Consider the following 24826-nt stretch of genomic DNA (forward strand, 5'->3'; position numbering starts at 1 on the left):
TCCCTAGATCACATCTAAAAGTAAATAAACAGTAAGAATCATAAACATGTTTGATATCACCATATCCCAAAATGTCCGATCTATCAAAATTATAATAACCTTGCCTTTAACCCCGTAACGGAAAATAGCGCCCCAAGTCGAAAGTACAACTTGTTAGCCATTTTGAAAAATATAAAAAAATTCTATAAAAAGCGATCAAAAGGCCGTACAGTCATAAAAATGGTAGCATTAAAAATGTCATCAAAAGTCGCAAACACTACACGGACTCTTTCTGCCTTTGGCTGGGATTGAACTTCCTGGAAAGACGAAAAAAAAATTTTTTCGTCTTCAGAAGGAATACCGCACAAGTGGTTTCTGGAAGACACATTCCTGTTGCAGCCCTTTTAGCCAGAGAGCACTTCTTGAGCAATTTGACAATGTTGAGGATCTATCCAATAGCCTTATTGCGTTCATCGATGCATTTGCATGAAAAGGTGAGGCCTTCTGTGCTTAGGCGACGTTCAACAACAGCTGCTCTCGTTAAACATATAAGTAGGGACCGGGACACACACGTGACAGGTAGGTTTAAACGCCGCTGAGGAGGATTCCCATGAACATCAAAGAAAGATAGAGTCCATAGAGTCCTTTAGGATCCCCGAGTCCTCCATAGGCAGGGCTGATTTCCTTGACACCTTCACAATAGCGACATCTACCATGGAAGCTCTATCCCAACAGTCAGTCACTTTTTCTGAAAAGGGATACTTCCTCTTAACCGCCCAAGGGACAAACGCCTCCCTTTTAGCCTTTTTCCACTCTGTATTATTGGGGGATGTGATATTGTCATGAATAGGGAACACTTTTTCCTTTTCTCCACTAGTCCTTGAACATGACATCTTGAATGGAGCATTCTTCCTTCCCATTCTCTAGCTTCATATTCGCTCTAACAAGGTTTAGCAGGTGCTCAGTATCCTCTACCGGATATAGAGGCCTGCCACTCTTATCTTTATCAGAAGCAGAAGACAACTCTGCATCACAATCAACCTCCAAGTCAGACTCGGCCGATTTTCCCCAGAGGTATTCAGAGAAGCCAGAAAAGTTCTAATGGAACTCTGCACTTCTTGCTGAATAAAAGTGTGCAAAAGAGTAAAACATAGCAGAAAGCTACTGGAAGACGAAACATTGGATGCAAGACTCGCAGGAGGACTTCTGATTAGAATTTGTGGAGAGAGCTTGCCATCTTCTTCATTCACGATTCTTTGCTTTTCTAGCAGCCTTTCTACCATGGGTCTCTTCTCTCTACAATACAATCACATAAGAAATCATCAGAACCGGTTATCAGTCCGTACGGTCCATGATGGAGTCCAAAGGCTCTCTCTCTTCCTTTGAGCTCATAGCATAGAGATGGAGAGGCAGCAAACCAGGTAGTGCACACAGGAACACTACTGTGCCTGCCATGCATTTTAAATCTTCCCCCCCTGATGTCTCGGTCATGTGGGATAGCACCCGGCGCCTCTTTTCCAGTCCCCAATGAAAGCGGGGCAAAGACGCAGCATGGCTGCATAGGAGGAGAGCGTGGTGGCGCCCGACTAAGGAACAAGAAAAGCTCCCGCATAGACTTTGCAGCTGAAAAGTGACATCTGGCACATCCCCCGGGGAATCCCAGGACCCTGGTAAACCCCTACAGGGGAAGGCAGCAACCACACAGGGATCAGTGCCTGCTTACCCAGTCAGGCCTGATAGGCCCTATACTTGAAATAAAAATGACAGCAGCTCACCTAGGTCCTTTTGAGTCTCTCGCTGGGACAGAAAATCGAACCAAGGGGCGAACAGAAAAGGTGGAATTTAAAGGTCTGGTATCCTGTCCCGGGGACGTGCCCTGCACTCTGATGGGTGCAGTCGTGGTAAAGTGGGAAAAAAAATTCCTGATGACAGGTACCCTTTTAAGCCCCTTTTATCAAAATACGTAGAATAATTTGATGTAGTTAAATGGTCTACCTTGAGCAAAAAAAATTTAAATGGGGATGACAATGCATCCTTTTGAGTTTTTCTTTACATGCCCGACATACATATAATTACAATGTCAGATATACAGTATTACACAGATTTTTAAGATGGGGGGATTAAAATCACTCCGATCCAAGCAAAACAGATGCATGATGTTCCCAAAAAGGCCCCATGCATTTAGCAGGTGTCAGTACAACTGCATGTACAAGTCTATTCTATTTTTTGCTAGCACCTATTCTCCCTTATATTAATGAACATCTGGCAACAGAGAAGATGGGGAGACAAGGAGAGACAGAAAGCGCTCCAATAGTGTAGTACCCTTGGTATGGTTAATAGTATGATGGTGTAATAATACACTTACCTGATGGAGTTGTGCATCAGTGGTACCACTGCTTGTTCCCCAGTGATGGACAAGCAGTTATCTAACGTGTGTCTTTCAGCATCCAATTAAGGGGTGCGTTTTTCCACTCCAGTCTTGAACGCTAAAAAAATGGCGCTGGCTTCTTTGTATTAGCATGATAAAAACTTCTTTTATTAGTATACAAAACAATCGTATTAAATAAAAACGATTGAGAAAGACGCACCCCTTAATTGGATGCTGAAAGACACACGTTTGTTGTAGTTTTAGTTTTCCACGAAATAAAAAAAATAAGCTTTTATGTCAGTATATGAAATCAGAGCCATCTACTAGCATCGTATTGGCATTGTACAGTTGAAAAGTCAATTTACAGCAGGGTACAGAATTGCTTTAAATCTAGCCGTGCTCAGGGGGGCCTCATAGTCATCTTTTCCCATAGTGTAGCAAACTGCAACAACTTTATATACATCATATGGATGGGGGAAGCTGATAAAATTCCCCTACATTTTATATAGCCACTCCAAGCATCTTTTACATGGATATTGTAGAGATAGTCATATTAGACATAAATCTTAACATTACCATCTGATATTTTCTTAACTGAACAACAATTTGCATGTATAAAAACCCATAAGTAACACTGGGAAATCCTACCAGAAGCATTACTGACCACTGGATCTGTTCTTGGGATAGTCAGGAACTCTGGGGCTCACTGGTTCTAGTACAAGGTTTTATTTTGTAAGATTTGGTTCTACAGCGACACCTAATGTTCACTGTTGGACATCTACAAATCTGCAGAAAACAGAGGTCTATTTGTCGTTACATAGAAGACAAGAAGAGGAATAGGTTTACCAGAAATTTCTTTTATTTCTTTAAAGGTCCCTTTCCAGTTCAGATGGGCGTATTTATTTACTGAACAATAAATAAAAAGGTCATGAGATACGTTTGAATTCTGTACATTGGGTAATAAAATCATCAGTGGCACAATACTCAGCAATAAACAGAACAAATGAATAGATTTACCCTACAGGAGGTGCACACTAAAAGAATAACGGAAATAAAAAACAGTAACATCTGACTGAACAATAAAATGAATTATTGCTCGGAGTGCTCTTCCCTTACTGTACAGTCCAGCAGCCATGTAATGCAGATATTGGTACATCTGGTAAATCCTAATATTACTCTGCCATTGATTGTAGTAAAGGTTGCCCCACTCTAATGTGCTACTGCATGCAGGGAGCAGAATCATTTACTGACATGATCAAAGTCCCAAGGTTGGTAAAAGTGAAAACTTATTTGCCTTCATGTTTTTCTTGATATTTTATTATACCATCATGAAATAATTTATCCCTGTACACGTCACAAAGGGTTCTATGGACTTGTAGATCTTCTGCCTACAAATTTGAACCCTAAAGTGAAAGTCTTGGAACAGGTAGATCTTTGACGATGGCTGAGGACAATTTCCTTTTACTTCAGCATACTCCAAATGAACATAAATGACATTGGCATATGAATGTCATTGAATGTGTATATGAATGGGTTTTGTTCCCTAGCCATGGGCTTGACCTAAACTGATTTTGGACACATTGGGACATTTCAGATAACATTGAAGAGGGAAATAATGCAGTGTTACCCATATCAATCAATATATGAGGGGTTACTGAAGGCATTAGAGGAAATCTACCAAAATCAGGCATGATCAACCATGGGCACTTGCGCAACACCCACCAGAGCCCTTCTAACTCATCAGTATAATTTGATAAGAAATAACCATGGATACCAAATATAAGAAATAGAGTTAAGGTCCCTGTTATATCATGCTTGACTTTGAGGTTTCATTTCCTTTAAGGACAGTACCTTGGCTTCTCTAGTTTTATTTTTACTTACACCACTATACAGCAGTCTATGGGATATTCTATGTTTAGTAGGTGGTGTGCAATGACCGTGTATAACAGGTGATGTGAAGAATGTGTGGAAAGAGCAAGTAGCATGCAGAAATGAAGCCTCTCCATTGTAGTGTTCAGTACGAACATAATCTAAAATTTTTGTGAAGTATGCAGTCATTTTGGCACTCCTATAAAGAAAACAGCAAAGAGGCCTAAGAGAGATGCCACAGTGAAGTGTTAGGGTCATGCCCTCATTGTTCATCCGTACTCTTAGTTTACAATATCAGTAGTTAGGACATAATCATATAACTGTACAAGAGCAAAGTATTAGAAATATACAGTACATGCTGACATTACACGACTACACCAACGGGCGCTTGCCATGCCAGCTTGTGAAAGTGCTTTATCACCCTTAAAGATTCTTCATATCAGGTCTGTTCATTAGACTGACATTTCTTACACTCCTACTGGCTATAAAATCACATACACATCATTTACTTTTTTGAGAGAACATAACAGCGGTCAATGTTACAGGGACAGAAACAAGAAAGGAGGTGTTAATAGAGGTAAATGCAAGTGACAGCTTCCACAGTCCAGCCTTGGAAGTCAGCCCATGGATTCTCCTCGTAGGAATCCCAGACCAATAGAAGGCATCTCAAGATCGGTTTGTTCTTAGTTTTTTTTTTAGCCTGTAACATTTGGATCTTCACAATACAACTCCACGTAGATGAGAAGAGATAAACCCTGTATGATTTGTTCCCACAGAAGAATGATCATTATCAGTCCTGGTCCATAAAAGCAGCATTGGAGGTGCCCAACTTCGCTGGGGTTTTAGGATGTCAATTTGGAGTAGCTTGGTGGAGAGAATTTCCGCCTCAGGTATTTGAGGACGTAGAGGGGGAGACAGCTGACCAATGTAATGACAGTCACTTTCCACAGGAAGGACACTGTGGTGATGAAGTAAACATCTGTAACACATGAAAATCAGCAGGTAGTAATAAGAGTGATAATTGGATATACCAGAGAACGTGTAGCAATGGATAAATACACAATTATAATGAAAACAAAGAGCTTGGAATTAAAATATATATATATATATATTTTAAAGGTAAAATCTGCAGTGCCCTGACAATGTAATACTTGAAAATCTTTGATTTACCATTACCAGGATGTCAGGTTTAAATCAGAGCATTAGAAATTATTGTGGATGCAGCCATTATCTCCCAAATAGCGCTTCACAGGGTGTAGAGTATAAGGAATGTATCAAGTCAACATTCAGTTTCTTGTGTCATTATCCGTACATTTACTTACATTTATCCGTAATAGTTATTGAGAAATCCACAAAGCAAAAAAATGTAACAAATATTCCGAAGGAAAAAAACACAACTGCAAACACAACAGGAACACTAGGCTGTTGTGCTTGCAGCAAACCGTAATAGACACAGCTCCCTATAGACATGTGGCATTAGATGTTGTGTTTTCCCAGCGTAAATCATCATACAATGGGGTTTATTTGCTAAGGGCTCTGCGGCCGCACTTTCGTCGGGTTTCCCGAATTTTTCAATTTCCGCCGGAATTTTGGCGCACGTGATGGGATTTCAGCGCAATTGCGTTGGCTTTCAAGCGACAGCAATTGGAGGGTGAACTCCGGCGGACCTCGGCGCAGCAGCAACACCTGGTGAATATTGGGCGCACGACCTTAGCGAATCCCGTCAGAACCCGAATCATCGGCGGACAACGCACTGCGGGATCGCGACTGGACCGGGTAAGTAAATGAGCCCCAATAATGTTTGCCATGGGAATCACAATGTGCTATGAAAGGCAAAGAGAAACCAGAAGTGGCAAATCTTGTCATATTTAACCCCTTAAGGGAACATGCCACCAGGGACCTCATTTTTCACTAAAGACAGATTGTAAAAGCCCATGACACCTGCAGTGCAAATCTGCCTTTCTGCCTTTTCTAAGCATTTGCATTACAATATAATTGTGGGTTATAACTTACTCTTGCATCCTGACAAAATCCTGGGGTAGTCACAGGGGCTGGACTTTGGTTTGCATGCATTTCAAAAAACAACATGTGACCTGTTTGAACTGTAGGCTGTGTCTCCATGTTTGTGCTCCTGTACAGCTTGTCCCTCCCCCACTGATGTCAGGCTGACCAGGTTGTGACCTCTGAGAAGAAGCAAGAGGTGGAGCTGTACAAGAGCAAAAAGGTGGGGGCCCAGCTTTGAGGAGTGGGTAACACAGACAAGCCACATGTTTTTTGAAATGCATCCAAACCAAAGTCCAGCCCCTGTGACTACCCCAGGATTTTGTCAGGGAGCAAGGTAAGTTATAACACACAATTATATTGTAATGCAAATGCTTAGAAAAGGCATTTGCACGCTACTTTATTCTTTGGTTCACGATCACGGTGTTACCAAATTTATATAGGTTGTATTGTTTTTTAATACATTTTCAAAAGTTAAACCATTGTATATGAACAAGTAAAAAAAATGTCGCCATCTTCTGACGGTAATAACTTTTTCATACTTTGGTGCACAATGCTGTGTTAGGTGTTATTTTTTGTGAAATGAGCCGATGTTTTCATTACTACCATTGTGAGGTCTGTCCGACATTTTGTTAACTTTTTATTCAATTTTTATGTGATGTAAAATGGTGTAAAATTTTCAGTTATGTGGTTCACTGTCGAAATAACCGTTTTTATATTTTGATAGATCGGACATTTTAGGACACGGTGATACCTATTGTGTCTGTGACATTTACTATTTATTATGTTTTATATCAGTTCTAGGGAAAGGGGGGTGATTGGAACTTTTAGGTTTTTAACTTTTTGTTATTTCCAGAGGAACAATGTTCCTCAGAGCGCCTCTTCTGATAATTTAACAACTCCCCCGTTGCGCTAGTAGTTCTGCCTAGTCTAGCGGAATGTGGGAGTGAATAAATTATCGGAAGAGGTGCTCAAAGGCGCTCCAGCTAATTAGCAGAATTTTTAGATCACTATATTGCCGCAATCGCGGCATATAGAGTTACAATAAAAGAAGTCCTGTGGGACACATCTACCATCAATAAAACTAATGGTAGATGTCCTGTAACAATTTTCTCATATTATGTTTAAGCTTTTCCCAGAACATGATGAAGCAAGTGTATAAACCCTTAGACAGACAAATTGCTCTTGTTCTGCACATTTATAGTACTTACCTATGAACTCATGTAAGAAAACAAGAGAGGCGATATAACAGGATAGACTGAGGAGCTCAGCAACAATCATCAGCCAATGCCAAGTCTGTATGGTCAGTGCAACCATCAGTAGTTCTGTGAGGATTAGGGAGGTGAAGGAAATGGCCACAATATGGACAAACTCTGACTCAAACAGGAGCAGGGCCCCATACATAATGATGCTCCCTGCAGAGAGGATAAAGAAGACAAAATCAGTGACATCATATACATGATAAGGATATTACAAGAGGGTTTTGCTTTTTCAATCTTTCAGAACCAATACAATTACCTACATGACAAGCTGCTGTTGACAGATCGGTTATCACGTGTAAAACTGCTTGTTAAAGATCTTATGGTATCCCACATAATAATAAACTTTCAATGAAAACTTTAAAGAGTAACTGTAAAGGTTTTTTGTTTCACAAATCAAAGGCTCTTGGGATATAAAAAAACTTTATTAACTTTGTTACCTATATTCAGCAGTTTCTGTGCTATCCCACTCAGAATACCTCAGAGCTGCAATAGCTGCTTCCTCTCTATGTGCTGAGAAGTCATGGAGTCCTTATTTTGTTTACACTTTGTTTCTGAGTCGGTTTCATGGGAGGGGAAGAGCTGCCGCTCCCAGCTCACAAGGGAGTAGGTAATGTGACAGTAAATGTAGCAGAGCCGGATGTGTCCAAGAATGCAGATGTCTCCTGCACAGATTAGTGAGGTACCAGATCTCCCTATTCCATATCAGTCCCTCCATCACAGTCTGTGATTCTACAGAACTTTCTCTGTCTTACATGTTCCCTGCTCCTCCATTTGATGGAAGCTGCCAGGCTGGTTACCATATACATCCTGTATGTGCACTGTGCAGTGTTAAGTGAATTTACTAGTGGGAAACTAAATGGTTTTAATTCTAAATTACTTTGAGTGAGAAGACAAGGCATCATGGGATCTGTGGGCAAGCTAAATGGCCTCAACTTGAGGGCATAGACAGACAGACAATAGTCTCCGCCCACTTCAATTCTGGTGAGAAAGATTTTTGTCAAACACTTTCAGAACAGAAAATGTCATAACTTTGGAAAGAAAAGGACGAGCAGCACAAAGTAGGCATCGTTCGGCTTGTTTTTAAAGGGGGAATCACATATAATAATTTGGTTAAATCACTATAGCTTTACAGTTATGCTTTAAATACATATTCAATGTTTAATTTGGACTTTATTGTTAAGCCAGCAATACAGAATGCAAAGCATACCTTGATAAATGCTGATCAATACCCAAATAAGGAATGTTTTGTATGACAGGGGTCGTCCCTGTAAATAATGGAGAGAGGTATATAATTATTTACAGAAATATTACCCAGAATTAACCCAATACTCTGTTAATAAAGCTCAATGTCAAAAAATGAGTAGGTAAGCGCATTAGATTACTTGTTGTTCAAATGGCATGAGTCGTCATCTTTGCAATGCCTACTCCCTTCCTTACTCAGTCTCTTTCCCGCTACTTCTCCCCGCTTAAGTCAGCTTACTGCCACAAACAATTCTCATTTGGATTGCCCCCCATCCCCTGGAACTCAACACACACTGTCATCAGAGATTAAAGAAAGAATTTAAAAACTAATTATTCAGATGCACCACAAAGGCATTTTTGAAGTCAACATACCAGAGGCTATTGGAGCCTGTCATCATGAAAAAATGACCTTGCTGATGACAGGTTCCCTCTAAATCTGTGTGGAAAATTTTCAGTGTACCAGTCCTGTGTGGGTATACCCTAACATAGTCTGGGACTCTGGGTGTACTATGCTGTATTCCAAAACCACTACATGTTTTAACATGGATTATTTATTCTAGTAAATACATGAAATGTAAACAAAGTTCAGCAAGTCAGTGCTTTACCTTTAGTAGATCCTTGTACAGCTCTGGATACAACATTGCCACTTCCGACTTAACATCTTTATCAAGCACCAGGGAGAAGACCGGGAACATTGTGTAGATTGTGGAGTATCTGCAGAGACAACACAGAGAGTACATAACACAAGTAATAAAGAAGCAATTAGATGCTAAAGATTTTCTATAATAAATTATATTGTAAACTATAGGTTTCATGGCTTTAATAAGGGAAGTGTTACACAGAAGAAAATGCTTGCTAATTCCCACGTACATACTAACGTGTAATTTGTAAAATTCCTTTATTAAAAAGGAAAAAACTCCATTCTTAGTCCTTTTCTGACTCACAAGGCTGGCTTTTCCTGATAGAAATCCCACAGCACAAAAACTCTACAAGTATGGGAGGGTTTGGTCATCACCTATTCTTCATCCTGATTACATCACGCAGGACCCAAGGGGCTGAAAAATTCAAAGAGCTGCACTCTTCCTACAAGTGGATAGGGTGGAGCAGCCTCCTTGCGAACTGTGATACTGTACAAGGCTGGTCAGGAAGGGCGGAATAAAGAGAAGTGAAAATAGTAAGCTATTAATCCTTTTACAGCCTTCAAACTTCTCAGCCACAGATACTAGCCATTAAAAAATAGTGTTATTTAAATAAAATATATCTGTATTAGGCCACGCACTTCCTGAGACGCTGCTGGGAGTTTTTGAATTAGAATGGTGAGAAATATAACAAAGCATTTATCTGTGCGTGCTATACAGTAGTGAAGGTGTGATGGAAATGAGCCCCTGTCACATTATTTAACAGAGGACATAGGTGTCACATTTATCTAAACTATTGTGGTCCAAGGATATAGCATGTATAGTCTTCAAAGGGGTTATCAACAAATAGAAATAAAATTGCTGCAGTTACTGCAATTGATAGATTACAGCCACATACACTGTTTTCTCATATAATATCATATAAATCTGGGAAATATGCAAACGAAATATATTAAAAAATCTATTATAAAATCTTGCACAAGTTTTTCATGCTCCTCTCGGCACTTGCTACTAGGAAGCTTGTAAATAGTACAGACAATTTTAATAATGCATCTCTGATAGAATAAGGACACAGGACTCTTGGTCTCAGAAGCTGCAACATATTATGGAGAACAACAAACTTTCCTGTATTTAGAATAAGGATTTCTCTGACTTAGGTGCTTCAGTACTTTTTATTTGCATATGTCTATATAATTATACCTGCATATGCCTGTAAAGAAGAACATTGCTATTGATGCTTTTAGGCAACAAAGAAACTCTGAAAGTAAATTTTTTTTAATCACATTATATTAGAATTATATAAGATTATTATACAAGAATGTGGTCCTTATCACGAGTGGCATATGGGCTCCGACATTATTAATATTTTTACATACCCAATGATGAGGAATCCTTGGTAGAGAGGAACAGAGGCAAAGTAAAACACAGAGGAGAAGACTGCCTGCAAAGATACCAGATCTACAGTTATCACAACTTTACATTAAGTCTGAATCAAGCAGACATAGATCAACCAAAATACAGCTATAGTATGTGGTAATACCCATGGCATATTCTAGTAAGATAGACATAACTGCAAAGAGGACTTGCTGTCCCTGGCTTATCCATCATTTCAGCTTTTCGTAATTGTGTCACTTGGATATACACACATGTAATCTTGCCACAGATTTCCATCGTATCTGCGTATTGAAGACACCAATTCAGTAGAAAAAAGGTGGAGAAATTGTAGCTTCCATCCATTGTAGCTTCCATCCAGGTATTCCTGAACAGGAAGAATAAGAAGGTGCTGAGCAGGAGGTCCATCAGTCTTGGAAGCCAAGGATGTGACACTTAAAAAAAAAACACTTAGTGTGGCACGTCCTGGGTTTCCTTAGCCTACAGGAGGATTCCTTGTCCGGCAAACTCTATGCATGAGTGATGACCTGGTGGCCACAAAAATGGTTTTGAGAGCCACCTCCCACACCCATGCCATAGGTTTGCAACCACTGATATGGGGTATAGTCAGATAGCTTAAACTATGGCCATGGCTTCCTTCAGATGCTTTAAAGAAAACATGTAAATGAATAAATAATAATGAAGACCCATTCAACGTAATAAATAAGCAACTTTTTAACCTGGTGTTAATGATCTTAGGAATGAAGCCACAGAAAAGAGAATGACAATTTTCTTTATTGCCAACGATTGGCATCAATGTCCCAAAAAGGGGTTTGTAAAACTGGATAAAGAATTGCTAGTGAGTGGGTAAGGCATCTTTTCTATTGATTTTAATTACTAATATTTTTTGTTTTCTGTGAACAGAATGTGCTGAATGCACATGACTGAGTACATAAAACAAGCTGATAATGGGGGGAAGTTTGCGTCCCGTTTCGACCTGGTGGAGAGGGGAGGTGGGAGCACTTCTCTCCTGCATAGGAGCTAAGTGGTCACACCGCAAACCTGGGCAGGAACAAGAACTTTAACTGCACAGCAATTTGTGCGGCTTGCTCATGGCCGCTATATACAGTTATGTGCATGAGACCTAACCCTGAAGTCATGTTCTATTCCATGTGTCTCCTACTTCTGCCTAGCTGATGAAATATATGTTAGTATAATACTGGGAACAGGTGGAAGAGAATAGGACTGCAGGATCAGACTATATAGGCAAAGCCTATGATGTATATCAGCAGCAAACATTCTTCTACACATCTGGCCAAGTTTATCTGAGGTCAATGTGAATGAGGAAGCTGAACAATGACCATGGCAGTATACTCTCCAGAGAGGAAGTATAGGGTGAAAGTGTGGATTGGTGCATTGTGCAGTTACTACAATCTTGTGTAGTTGGTGCTTTACTTTGTTGTAGAGACTGTATGCTTGCCGATTACAGCACCCGATTGTGTTCATAAGACGGAGCGAAAAATGTTAATTGTGAAGGTTTTTGCTACAACACTAAAGAATGATGGCTGTGAATGATTTATCACTGCTTGCCTTTTAAGTTAACCATACACATTAAATAAATGTCGGCTGAACCTGACAATAGGGACCAGTCTACCACCTACGCGGTATTGGGTTGTCCCTGGACACTTGATGCTTTATATTTCTTTCTTTGGATGTCAACTTGCCAAACTGAGAACAAAGAGTGCATAATAATAATAATAATAATAATTCTTTATTTCTATAGTCCACACAGATTACGCAGCGCTGCACAGAGCTTACCAAATCAGTCCCTATCCTCATGGGGCTCACAATCTAATAAACCTACCAGTATGTTTTGGAGTGTGGGAGGAAACCGGAGGACCCGTAGGAAACTCAAGCAAGCACGGAGAGAACATACAAACTCTTTGCAGATGTTGACCTGTCTATGGACAATTTTAGAATGGTCCACCAGAGAACCAGGGGATCCTCTGTTGGACCCTGGCTCCTACCCAGTACTGCATATATTTGGTACAGCAGAGGAGAAGTCAATATGAAGGCTACTAAGGTCCATTTCCTGGGAGTTGATAAAGGGCCCCCAGAATAATTTTATAATTATAGGTAATTGGATAATTTTACCCAAGGTTGACTAGCCTTGTGTACAGGGGTAGGATGAAATATTTGTCCTTTGAAAATGCTGACAACTATTAAAAGTGTTTGACCAGCTTTAGATCTGGGGCTCAACAATTGTTATTTACTTATTTTTCATTGCACTGTATATACGGGAAAACAAACCACGTACATATACTAAAATACCAGGCACACAAGAAATGTATGATAAATGACACTTCCTAAATTGGTGGTTATTTAACTTCCCACTCCTCAGTGCCTTATCATATCTACACAGACCAGATGGCTGCACATATAGGTAGATATATAGACACCAAATGTAAATGATTGAGTAATTCCCACTAGGAAATTCAATACATTTATTTTCTCAAGAGTTAATCCATACAGTGAACTAAAGAGGTACTGATTTTTCTTGCCGATATCCAGCAGGTAGAAAGTCAAGGTCCTTTGGAAAAAGTATTTAAAACATCTCCAAAAAATCCTGGCAATAACATTAAATAATTGGTGATCTTGACAAAGGATCATCTAAAAAATAAAAGGAAATCAAGAAAAAAAAATTAATGTGGAAAGATCTGTTATCAGTAAAACCAGACCAAAATCTACAAATTTGGGAGGGAGCATTATATTGTTGATGTGCTTCCCTGCCTCAGGTCCTGTGAATCCCATGGTAGAGTGAAATGAAAAAGTAGTTTTCTGCTGATTGACTGCAAAAGCCTTTAAAAATCCACAATAATGCAGAATAATACATTAAGATGGAGTTACAGATTTCTTGTCTACAGACAATGAAACAATATACAATCCCTAAATACGATCACTATCGGAGAAGCAGCAAGGTCACAGAACAGAAATATCTGACAGAATTCAGTTCTGTGGATGAGGAGGCGATTGAAGTATAAAACCTGCGTGGCCTGTAATGCGCTCACATCCAAATCAGCGCCTGTTTGTTTATTTAGTACAACATTGTTTAAAACAAGAATTTCCTTCTATTAAACCGTATTAGTCATCGCACCACGTCCTCTGTCACCACCTCAATTGTACCGTTTCCTTCTGTTTACAAACCAGCTATTTGTGGAGGTCCTCCGATAACTCCTAGTAACAGGCCGCTGCCAAATACCAGATTTTAAAACAAACTGTCATAATTGTATATAAACTGCAATCCATGATTAATGAGGAATATGTCAAACTGGCATAGCGAAGATTTACATTGAATTATTATATATCTTTTATATAGTGCCATCATATTCTGGAGCACTTTACAGATAATGGGGTACATATACAGTGCAGTAGAATAGTCCCCTCATCCATCCATTTACAGCTTGAACTTTTTGTGAAGTATTTTACTATTTCGGCAAAGGTGCCGACTTGGTTTCTAAGCTTGCACCATCAACAAAGAGTGTAAACTATATCATACATATGACACGGCTGTGATCAGAGCTAACAGCTTAAAGGTGAAGAAGAGAAAAAAAGCGCTCATAGGGTAGTTTTATCTAGAAGAAGTTAGGTATTACATCATACGCCACCAGCGTCCCTGCACTAAGCCGGGATAAGAAGAGATGGCAGCAATGAGGGAACAGGCAGGTAAATATTCATTTTATTAATTGCCACATCTATTATCTATGGCACGGGTGTCAAACACAAGGCCCACTGCCTTGTGTTATCCGGCCCAGCTCTTGTTTCCCTGCCCCCATGGCGCGTTCGTCTGGAGCGCAGCATAGGGAGCAGGTCAATTACAAAGCTTACCTTTTGTCGCTCTCCAGAAGCAGCAGTCCTCTTCTTTGCTCCAGTGTGGGACCACTGTACGCGCCAGCTCTGAAGCCGGCACACATGATGTAATGGTATCACCAAGTGTTCTAGCTTCAGAGCCAGCGCATTCAGTAGGCGCACACTGAAGCGAGGAAAGGTAAGAAAATGTTTTTTTTTTCACAACAGTGTGAGAGGGAAGTGCATGAGGAGCACAGTGACCACTGGGGGAGCACAGTGGCTGCAAGGGGGGCACAAGAAGCACTGGGGGAGCATAGTGGCTGCCAGGGGGCACCGTGGCTGCTGGGGCTCTGCGGCTACTGGGGGCACTGTGGCCATTGCTGTGGGGTACATACAAGCCATGTCTGTATCTCAGTTTATTGTTATTTAACACATTAGAAATCCGCAATTGTCCAGGCTTCTCTATCACAGTGCCCAGACATCCAAAAAAACAAATCACAAGATATAAACCAATAAGGAGTCTAGATATTGAAATGTAAAAAGTTAACCATACTTTATTACAATAATAATCACAAAAGACAAATAATAATCCCCGCTGCACTGTCCTATTTATATTAATACAATAATGACTGGACCAATGTCCTTGCACAATGAATACCTAAAATGCCTAAGGTGTAAACTAGTTTTTGTGTACGATTACACCAATCAGGGAGGTACCATCCAGCATCAGTGAATGTCAACTAAGTCCTAATAAAGTATTTACCTGTAGGCATACTGAATTATAGGGACACAGCAGGGGAATTCACAAAACCCCTTCACAAAATTGTTATTTAACACTATGTTCAGCATTGTGGTTGCCCTCAAAGAGCGGATTGCAATTGTAAAACTGTATGAATGTAACTACTAAACAGCTCAAGTAGATACGTAGTAGTGACGTATTTGTAACCCAAAACGGTGCCATAATTCATAAAAAGCCCTCGTGTGACTAGATTTACATACAGGACAGTTTTGGGCAAGGGTTTCAGCATCAGAATATATTATCAGCAGTTACAGTATGTCCTATACTATATCATAACAGCATCCATAGGTCTATTCCATACCTGCATTGTACTTATACACAAACTTCTGTGGATGACAAACTGGCTCAAGGCTGCAGACCTCTTATAGCTGTTGCGTCCATGAACCATCAGGAGGCGGCCGAGGTGTTTAAATTGTGTGATAGAGAAATCTGCCGCTAGTGAAGCTTGTTTACCTTCCTGAAACAAAGCCAAAAAAAGAGTTATGTGAACATTTTCTTTTAGACAGTGAAGATATTATAAGGGATCACAGAAAAACTGTATTTGGTTCACATGGAAAGAAAAAACTTCCCGCATTACTTCATTTGCCTCATAAATAAAGGTTCAAAGCAAATTTATTGATAGCAACATTCACACCACTATTACCATTTTCCTTTATGCTTTTCTATAATAGAAAATATATATGGAGGGTCATGCAAAATAAGAATAATACAGGTGCTGTAGTGCTCCCTATCCCGCACCCCAGGCTGTCTTACTTTTTGAGGCTTTTTGTTTTTTTCTTTATTGCATACTATTAAAATGTACATTTTTAAGTTTTTACACTCAAGTCACGGTGAGCCAATTTTTTCCTGTTTTCGATATATGGAAGGTCGACAGATGGTCTGTCTGTGCACCCATAGGGTTACATGAACAGAACGCACCTTTCCATCATGTTTCCATGATTTGTAATGGAGAAAAAAAATTATGCAGCAGCATTTTCTTAAATAATGTAACAGAGAGGGGGGCAAGGTGCTGAATGACGTGTTACAAAAATGGCAAATACTTTTCCTATTAAAGTAAGATAATACAAACACAATACATAAATAGTGCAGATAAATGGGAAAACTTTTCAATTTATCTGTTAACATTTAAGATGAATTATCCGACCTCTGATATCCGCTGCCCGCTCAATGCTATAGAAAAAGGAAAAGAATGGCACATGCTTCATACAGATGCTATATTGCTATATAATGTTCTCCCTGGTACTACAGATAAAGTCAGGGGTACAAAGAGTCTTATTCTCGAGATCTGCTCTTATGGAAGATATCATAGCAAGTTCTGTAATCCTACAGTCACTGTGTTATATTACATTATCCTTGCTAAACAAAACCAATCTCATTGTGCTGGTGTAGACCCAGCCTAAAACAGTTTCAGGCTTAAATTTGTGAAAATAGCATTGTGGGTTCTTATTCCAGTGACAGATTTAGATGTTTATCTAGGTTTATTATGCTTGTGTTTCTAAGTGGTTCATGTTAAGATTTGCTGGCAAAGATGCAATGTAGCATCTGTAACATCTGTTTAGCATCTTGTCTGGATGAAAGATAGAAATCTGTCTATTTGCAGATATTTAATCTAACCCGTATTTTACCCTCTCTATTTTTAAAATGGTTATTCACATTGGGACAGCAGAGAAAGCCAAGGAAACAAGGAACTGGACAGTAAATGTAATAAGTCTTAAAAGAAGCAAACAGTGAAATGATAGCAGCGACAAAAAAAAATAAAACATTTTGAGAAGTACAACACATAAACACATATATGTTCCTGAATAAATGGTTACAATGGGGATTTTCCTCTCAGCCACTTTATACCTATTAGAAAAGTATTTTAAAAATTGAAAAAAAAAATACTTGCTTTTCCTTCAACTCCAACACCACAATCTGCTTCCTGAATCATGCTGACGTCATTCCCACCATCTCCTGTAAGACCAACAAAGAAGATGGAGTAAATGTGGTGCAAAGCAGTTACCCTAGTGCTTTGCCACAAATTAAGGGGGGGAATTCCCACAAAGGCAAGTTTATTATATGTACTCAGGATAACAGGATAAACACATTCTCTAATTCACTGATACTAACAAAAATACAGCATTTCACCTGTGTCTATCAGTCCTGGTGCACATAATTTCAGTTGCCCCTAGACATGACAATTTAACTTCTGACTTAGGGTCGGGGAAGCCATCTTGGATTTCGGTGTGACGGCTGTGGAGCAGAGTTTCTCTCTCTCTCTCTGCTCCCTGCACTCTCCCCCCCCCCTGCAGTGCAGGACAGAGCTCCTACTGATACAGACACTAAGTTGCTGACAGCAATAGCGTCAGGAGAACTATAAGCTATAGACAGATAAGTTCTTTATCTGGGGAGGCACAGCAGGAAAGCACAGCAGATCTAGTGTGTTGTGAAATAGCAGAGAAGTAGGAGAGCTGACATTGTGTGTAATAGGCATCTTATCGATCTCATCATCTCTGATCGGTCTCATTTCTCCTTCTGTGTGTCAGATACTAGTGAATGTTCAGAAAGTAAATGAAAGTGTATATAAACCTTGTACCCTGATAATCTAACCACATTGTCAGCGCACAGAACTAGATGGATCATGAAGTATCTACTTGGAGAGTCCCAGCCAACACCCTGGACCAGCACTGAGTGGGCTGAAATATCAATAAAACTGAGTAACATTGTGACTTAAAGGACTAAAAATTATCATCTTTATTGTGTTAACATCACTAGGGAATTGAAACTTGAGAATTTTCAGTCATGGGAAACCGCCTTTAAGTAAGCAATTTGTAAATGTTTTCTTGAGCACCATTTGACATGTCAAGCCAGAATGTGGGGGTTAAGTGGCTAAATCACGGCTGACACTGCAGCAAATGGCTGGATATAAATAAGCTCACTGTATGAGCCATACAGGCACAAGAAACTATGACAGAAGAAAAAGGAATGCATAGTACACACAATCAGGATCCATATGGAACTTCATGTGGAAAAATCTCTGCAAGATTGCAGTCTGTGTAAGACAATGTACAACAAATTATTCACCAAAAAAATGTGACATGATCTGCGAATATGGAAATCTCTAACTTCATTTTTTTAAGCGGATCTCTCCTCCTTTTTATGGGAGAGGGAAAATCCTTTCATAATTAGCAGCATAATGGGACCCAAAATTTTTGGGCCAGATTCACCTGTGCATCAGATATGCTGGTATCCTCCTCAACAATCTCCATCTATGATAGTATTCAATGGATGAAAATCTACATACTTCAAGGCTTAAATTTATTCCTGACTGATTCAATCTCAACTCTCTCCTCATAAGTTTAAGTTGTTACTGTACACAAGACAATTTAGCTCACATATCAAGGGGTATATTCAGTAAAATTGTGACACAATTGTTTACACAAGTTTCCAAATTTTCCATTCTCTAATAAGAAGCAAGGATCCTTATGGAATTTGTCATGTTGATGATACAATGTAATCCATAGTGTAACTTTTTTAAACCATGATTTTGCTTTATTCATATAAAACCCTGTATTCCGAAATGAATTCAATAATGTTTTCCATATGTGTAGATACGAAGTGAGTTGTCCATCCTTTCCTCAACAAAGAGATGACTGGAAAATCTTTGTTTCTACAGAAAATACCCTATCATCTTGTGGCTGTAGGCAATGCACACAAGGTCTCTTCTTTACTGCATTCACATTTTCAGTCTCGTACCTACAGCACAGGTGAGTTTTCCAGTCCGTTCCTGCAGGAGGCGCACAATCTGAGCTTTCTGAGTGGGAGCACAGCGACAGCAAACCACAGCCGGACATTGACAGGCCAGTTCCATGAATTCATACTCGTAATATTTCAGACAAACCTAATACAGGAGCAAACAAGGAGAATGAGTAAAGAGCCAATGCAGAGTTGGGAGACATATGGGAGACCAGATTCACCAGAAAAATAAATCTAACCTGCACTGTTTGCTCTCAAATAGGGGCTGCATTTGTACTGTCAACTTTGTATCATGACAGATTCAATCCTTACTTTGGGATACTTTACAGATTATACAGGGAAGTGATGCAGTTTGTTATCAGTTAAGCAGCCATAGACATCAATAGAATAGCCATAACCAAGCTGTAAAAATCTGCTGCATTATTCCTTGTGAAAATTTCTTATTGTACAGACTATGTGACTATTCTTTATTTAATTTTTTTGTGACAAAATTGGTTTTTTTTTTAATACTTCCTTTCCTAAAGGGTTCAGTCTCTGAAATATAATACCACAAAGCATATGTATAAATAGCAAGAGACTCTGACTTTCAAATCGCATGTTCCCCAAGGCCATAGCGGCATTTCTACTTATTAAAGGCAACCCGTCACCAGATATTATCCCATTGAAACCACAAATCCCCTCATATAGTGTGTGAAATGTCCCATCTAGAATTTCCTCTTTTAAGTATAATCTCGCCCATTTACACGCCAAAAATCTCCTTCTAAGGCCTCGTGCACACAACCGTATTGGGGGCCATGAGGTCTATGGGATCCGGTCATGGTGTGGTGAGCACATATTGGGGCACATTTACTTACCCGTCCTGTTGACGCCGCCGATCCGGAATGTCCGACAAGGATTCAGGTCTGACGCGATTCACTAAGATCGTGCATCCAATTTCCTGCATGTATGCTTCCCCCGCTGAGGTCCGCCGGAGTTCACCTTCTTCTTCCCAATGTATGTGAGTGCTGATCTTGCGACACAATTTCGTTTTTAAATTCCTTGGTTTGTCCGAATGAGTCGGGTTTTCTGACGTCTACGCCCCCCGATTTGTGTCGCGCGCAAACCCGGGGCAATTCAGTGCAAAACGGTAAACAGTTGGGAAACCCGATTAAAATGCGGTGTTCGGACCCTTAGTAAATGTGCCCCATTGTGTCACCACCCTGGCTTCCTAGGAGATGGGAGGGATGAAAAATGTTCACCCCTCCACCCTCCTCCAAACGGCAGTGTGTTTTTCTGGGTTATAGCCCCAGAAACAGTACAAATCCTTAATCTGTATTATTATTTATCTGTAAATACCTCCAAAGAATCTCCTGAAATAACAAGGGCACAATCGTGTTTCCTCCTGAATGCATTCAGTTCAAGATGGGCTTCACCACGATTAGTTACCTGTAATGATAAAAAATGGCTTATTATGGAAGGCCCCTTTTTAAGAATTTCCTGCTGAACTTGAGTCTAAGAACACACCTACATCACCCTCCATATGTCCCTGAGCAGATACTCACAGGCCGGAAGATGTGGATGTCCTGGTTTCTGGTGACTAAATGAGCATTTTTAGCAGTACAGGTTGCAGTCTCCAGTTTGTCTCCAGTAAGCATCCAGACCTGTTTGCAGAAATGAGAATGTTTTAAACTGAACCACCACGCAGATAACAAATTATGACAATACATTCAGAATGTTTGTTCAATAAACCTGGTGTCCACGTTCTGCTCCAAGAGGCCTTGTACGGTCTGTCCTAAAATGGATACTGACTTCTGCCCGCTTCCCTTCCCTGAATAAGTCAATGGCTATTTGAGAACTGAGGCACTGAAAGCCTCAGGAGCAAAGTTTATAGGACTCTACAGGTCTAATGTATGTTTAGATTTAGATTTTTGTCTTCTGTGTGGAAGTTTGCTTTAAAGATGAGTAAATCTGAGAAGCCATAAGAAAATGTAGAAAACATTCTTATTTTTGACTTCACTCAATTTAGCCTTCAGGTTAAAGCAATGGAGACTCATTCTGGTTGTTGTAGCCAAGTCCAGAATCACATCTTTATGCATCTAAGTCTTTCCATTACACATAACCAGTTAAAAATGATAAGAAAATAAAGATATATATACCTATATGATGATATATACATATATAAATATAGAAAGTTATGAGAGACCCTGCATGTAGCTTTAAGCCCCAGGGTGCATATGGTCTATCAGGACAATAATGGGGATGGTACACGCCATGGCTTGGATGCCAGAGCAGTCATAAAGTTGGTAGAAGAGATACAGCAAGGACAAAAAAAAAAGACTCCAATGTGCTTAATGTGCGCCAAGGCAGTCAGGAGATACAGCTCACCGGCAGGGGCAATGTAGGGAGAGAAATCCTAGTGTGAATCTGGATCTATACGTATAAAATGAAGATGATGATTCATCACTTAATTTTTTTTCTACAATAAGTAATTGTTCAACATTTGAAGGATTTTTGTAAGGGATACACTATGCCACCAATAACTTGCAGGTATATGAAGGTGTTCTCTAATGTAGAGCAGTTTTCTTTTACAATTCTCTCATTTGCATTTTTATTCTGTGCTTTAGAATATATACAATTTATAAAATAATCTTAAACTACTGCAATTTTACTCATGTCATGATATAGCCACATAGGACTATACAATGCCATTGACATTTTGGAAATTTTTTGTTCTCTTATTTTATCTCCAGTGTATATACAAGAGTATTAGCTATCTGGCTCTTAACCCCTTAAGGATGTAGCCATTTTGTAGCTAAAAGAGGACCGGTCACCCAAAAATTCGGCTAAATTAAGCAGCTCCGAGTGCTAAAATAAACACACTGTTACAATGATAGCGTTTTCGGAAACCTCTGATAACGCTAACACCGCTGCGGAGCACAATAGAAACGCCGGACCTCTCTCAAAGCGTATTTATGATGGGGTGGGATTGTGGGTGGGATTAGGGCTGGTGACTGCCATGTGATGTGCTGCAGTCACCCCCGATCTATGGAGCGGCGTTTATATTGTACTCCGCAGTGTACATCTATTGTACGGTCTGGCGTTTCTATTGTACTCTGCAGTAGGATGAGATAGTGTTTGTCTTACTTTAGTAAGCAGCTCATAGTGCCGAATTTCTGGATAACAGGTCCTCTTTAAGGCTCAGCCCCATTTTTTGTATTCTGACTTGCGTCACTTTATATGGCTATAACTTTTAAACACTGACTTATCAAAGCGATTATTAGATAGCAATGATGTTGTACTTCATTTTAGATAATAACTTTGGCTGATAAGTTTTGCATTTATTTATTTAAAAAAATTATTAATTTTCAAAATCATTGCGTTTTCAAACAGATAGATTTAATACCTAAATAAGTTTGTGAATAACATTTGATGTTGCACGGCTTACAAATCAAATATCGGTTTTCTGTATTTTCAGAATTGCCTATTTTGGGGATAATTACTGTTTTAAATGAAATTTTAAATATAGAAAACATTAAAAACCCTGTAAGTATCAACCCAGTTTTGTCGGTTATACAATCAGTTAGCCCTAAAATGTAATTTCCAAAAGATAAAAATAGGAAACCCATCTTAAAAATGTGTGATGCAATTTCTCCCAAATACAGAGACCCCCCACATGTGACCATTACTTGTTTTATTACTTGGTGTTCACCGTATAGTCTGATAATCATATTATCTTTATTCTATGGGTCAATACGATTACGGGGATACAAAACTTTGAAAATCTTAAATTTTTGCATCGCCATCTTCCAAGTGGCATAACATTGTTACTTTTTTGGAGACAGAGCTTGTTGATGGCTTGTTTTTTGCGGGGGATGTTGTTCTTTGCAACAATAGAATTCTGTAGTACATATGTTTTTTTGATCACTTTTTATTGCATTTTTGCGAGATAAAATAGGTAAAAATCTGAATTTTTGGTGGCTTAACGTGTTTTTTTCCTAAAGTGTTCATCAAACGAGTTCAATAATGATCTCTTTCAAATCTACGGTCGTCACGGATACAGTGATACTATATATGTGTGTTTGTGTTATGATTTCGATATATATTAAAAAAAAAAAAATCTCTCTATATGTTTATGGGGATTAAACATATTGGGGATTTATTAATTTATTTTTATTTAAGAATTTGTTCTTTTTAACTTTTTTATTAGTTCCACGATGGGACATGAGCAAGTAATCATCTGATTACTTGTTCATGATAATACCCTGCAATACCTATGTATCGTGGGGCAGAGGCCCCTGTCAGGCAGTATAAATGCTGCAGTTGCACTGACCACAGCATTTAACGGGTTAAACACCCACAATCTGAGCCCACTCCAACCGCGGTTGTTACACTGGGATGTCAGCTATTGGCTGCAGCTGACATCCATCTCAGCTTGCCCTAAGTCGGATATATCTGCCTCTGAGGGTGCGGTCACACGTTGCAGTTAAAACTGCATCGCAATTAGTTTTGGGGTGGTTTTAGGTGGTATTACTTATTTTAACAAGTAAAAGACATCAAATCAACAGGTGAATGAAATTTGTGGAACAGCTTTCTCCTTCAAAATCAAATTCACCCATTCAGTTCATGTCTTTCACCTGTGAAATTGACAAAACTGCACCTAAAACCACCTCAAAACTAATTGCGATGCAGTTTTTACTGCAACGTGTGACTGCACCCTCAGTGCCAAGTCACTGCACTCCACTGTGGTGGAGTGTGAAGGGGTTAATTACAATTCTGGTTTTCCAGTTTGTTAACAGTAAATATTACCAACTCTTCAAGTTATTCTCTAGCCTAGGGGATTGGGGAGGTCCCAACTCCTGATCACTAGAACAAGACCCCCAGTAATCAGTGTGGAACAGCAGGCTGATCACATGTTCTGGTGCGCAGTTTGGGAGCGTCAGAGTACAGAGCTTGGCGATCTCAGACACTCTCTCATTGACAGTGAATTACCCCCTTCCTCTACATTGCTGGTTGCATCTAGAGAGCAGAACAAAATTCACAAAACCCGTAACATCCAAGCAAAAAAACTGTAAATTCCACCATGGCAGTCACCCTTCATACCTTCATGCCAGCATTTCTTAAAGTTTCCAGGGTGGGTCGGACATCAACTTGCAGCTGATCTTCAACCCCAGTCAAACACAGCAATTCCATCTCCATTTCCAAACTCTCTATCACAGTGGCCACTTTTAATGAGCGGTCATGGACGCTGAGCTTTGCTTGTACATACCGTGCCTGCTCAAAAAACACCACAGAGCACAAAAGATTTGAACAGATTTGTCTAGATTTATTAAAGGGGTATTCCAGGAATATGAACGTCTGATACAAAAAAAACCATAATTCTATAGATAAACGAATACAACAGAACAACATGTCATTAATCACAAAACAGAGCTTAAATAATTTACTTTTATTATTCACAAAATGTTATGGGCTTTCTTAAGTCGGTCGAGGTTATCTCCCAAGATGCATACCATCTACAACTACAACTCCCATGATTCCTTAGTTCTCAGCTCCTTCCTCTTATGCTTTACTCCCAGTGAAGATCTAATAGAAAGTCTTGCTCTGTTACCATAGTAATCATTTAGGATCAATTTAAAACAAGACAAGAGGTAGAGAAGCGCTCTAATCCTTGAATGTTTTGTAATGATGTATAACTGCCATTACTGCACATTGCCTGACATGAGATGGGTCGCATCAC

At 39.5% G+C, this 24826-nt stretch overlaps 1 protein-coding gene across 2 annotated transcripts in view; it reads right to left on the reverse strand.

Moving 5' to 3' along the window:
• Nucleotides 1-3188: 3188 nt before the first annotated feature.
• Nucleotides 3189-24826, reverse strand: part of ATP9A (ATPase phospholipid transporting 9A (putative)) — a 94239-nt gene continuing 72601 nt past the window's right edge. Inside the window, exons 18-28 of one of the 2 annotated variants that reach the window (XM_072110643.1) lie at nt 24190-24360; nt 20652-20750; nt 20446-20535; nt 19111-19255; nt 17264-17328; nt 15677-15832; nt 10736-10800; nt 9327-9435; nt 8687-8744; nt 7429-7632; nt 3189-5195 (exon numbers count right to left, since the gene is read on the reverse strand). In XM_072110643.1, coding sequence (XP_071966744.1) covers nt 5059-5195; nt 7429-7632; nt 8687-8744; nt 9327-9435; nt 10736-10800; nt 15677-15832; nt 17264-17328; nt 19111-19255; nt 20446-20535; nt 20652-20750; nt 24190-24360 — 1299 coding nt within the window. In that variant the 3' untranslated portion in view covers nt 3189-5058. Of the gene's footprint in view, nt 5196-7428; nt 7633-8686; nt 8745-9326; nt 9436-10735; nt 10801-15676; nt 15833-17259; nt 17329-19110; nt 19256-20445; nt 20536-20651; nt 20751-24189; nt 24361-24826 lie in introns of both variants that reach the window. The other variant, XM_072110644.1, reaches the window with a different exon arrangement.

Source organism: Engystomops pustulosus, chromosome 6, assembly GCF_040894005.1.
Source record: "Engystomops pustulosus chromosome 6, aEngPut4.maternal, whole genome shotgun sequence".
Classification (NCBI taxonomy): Eukaryota; Metazoa; Chordata; class Amphibia; order Anura; family Leptodactylidae; genus Engystomops; species Engystomops pustulosus.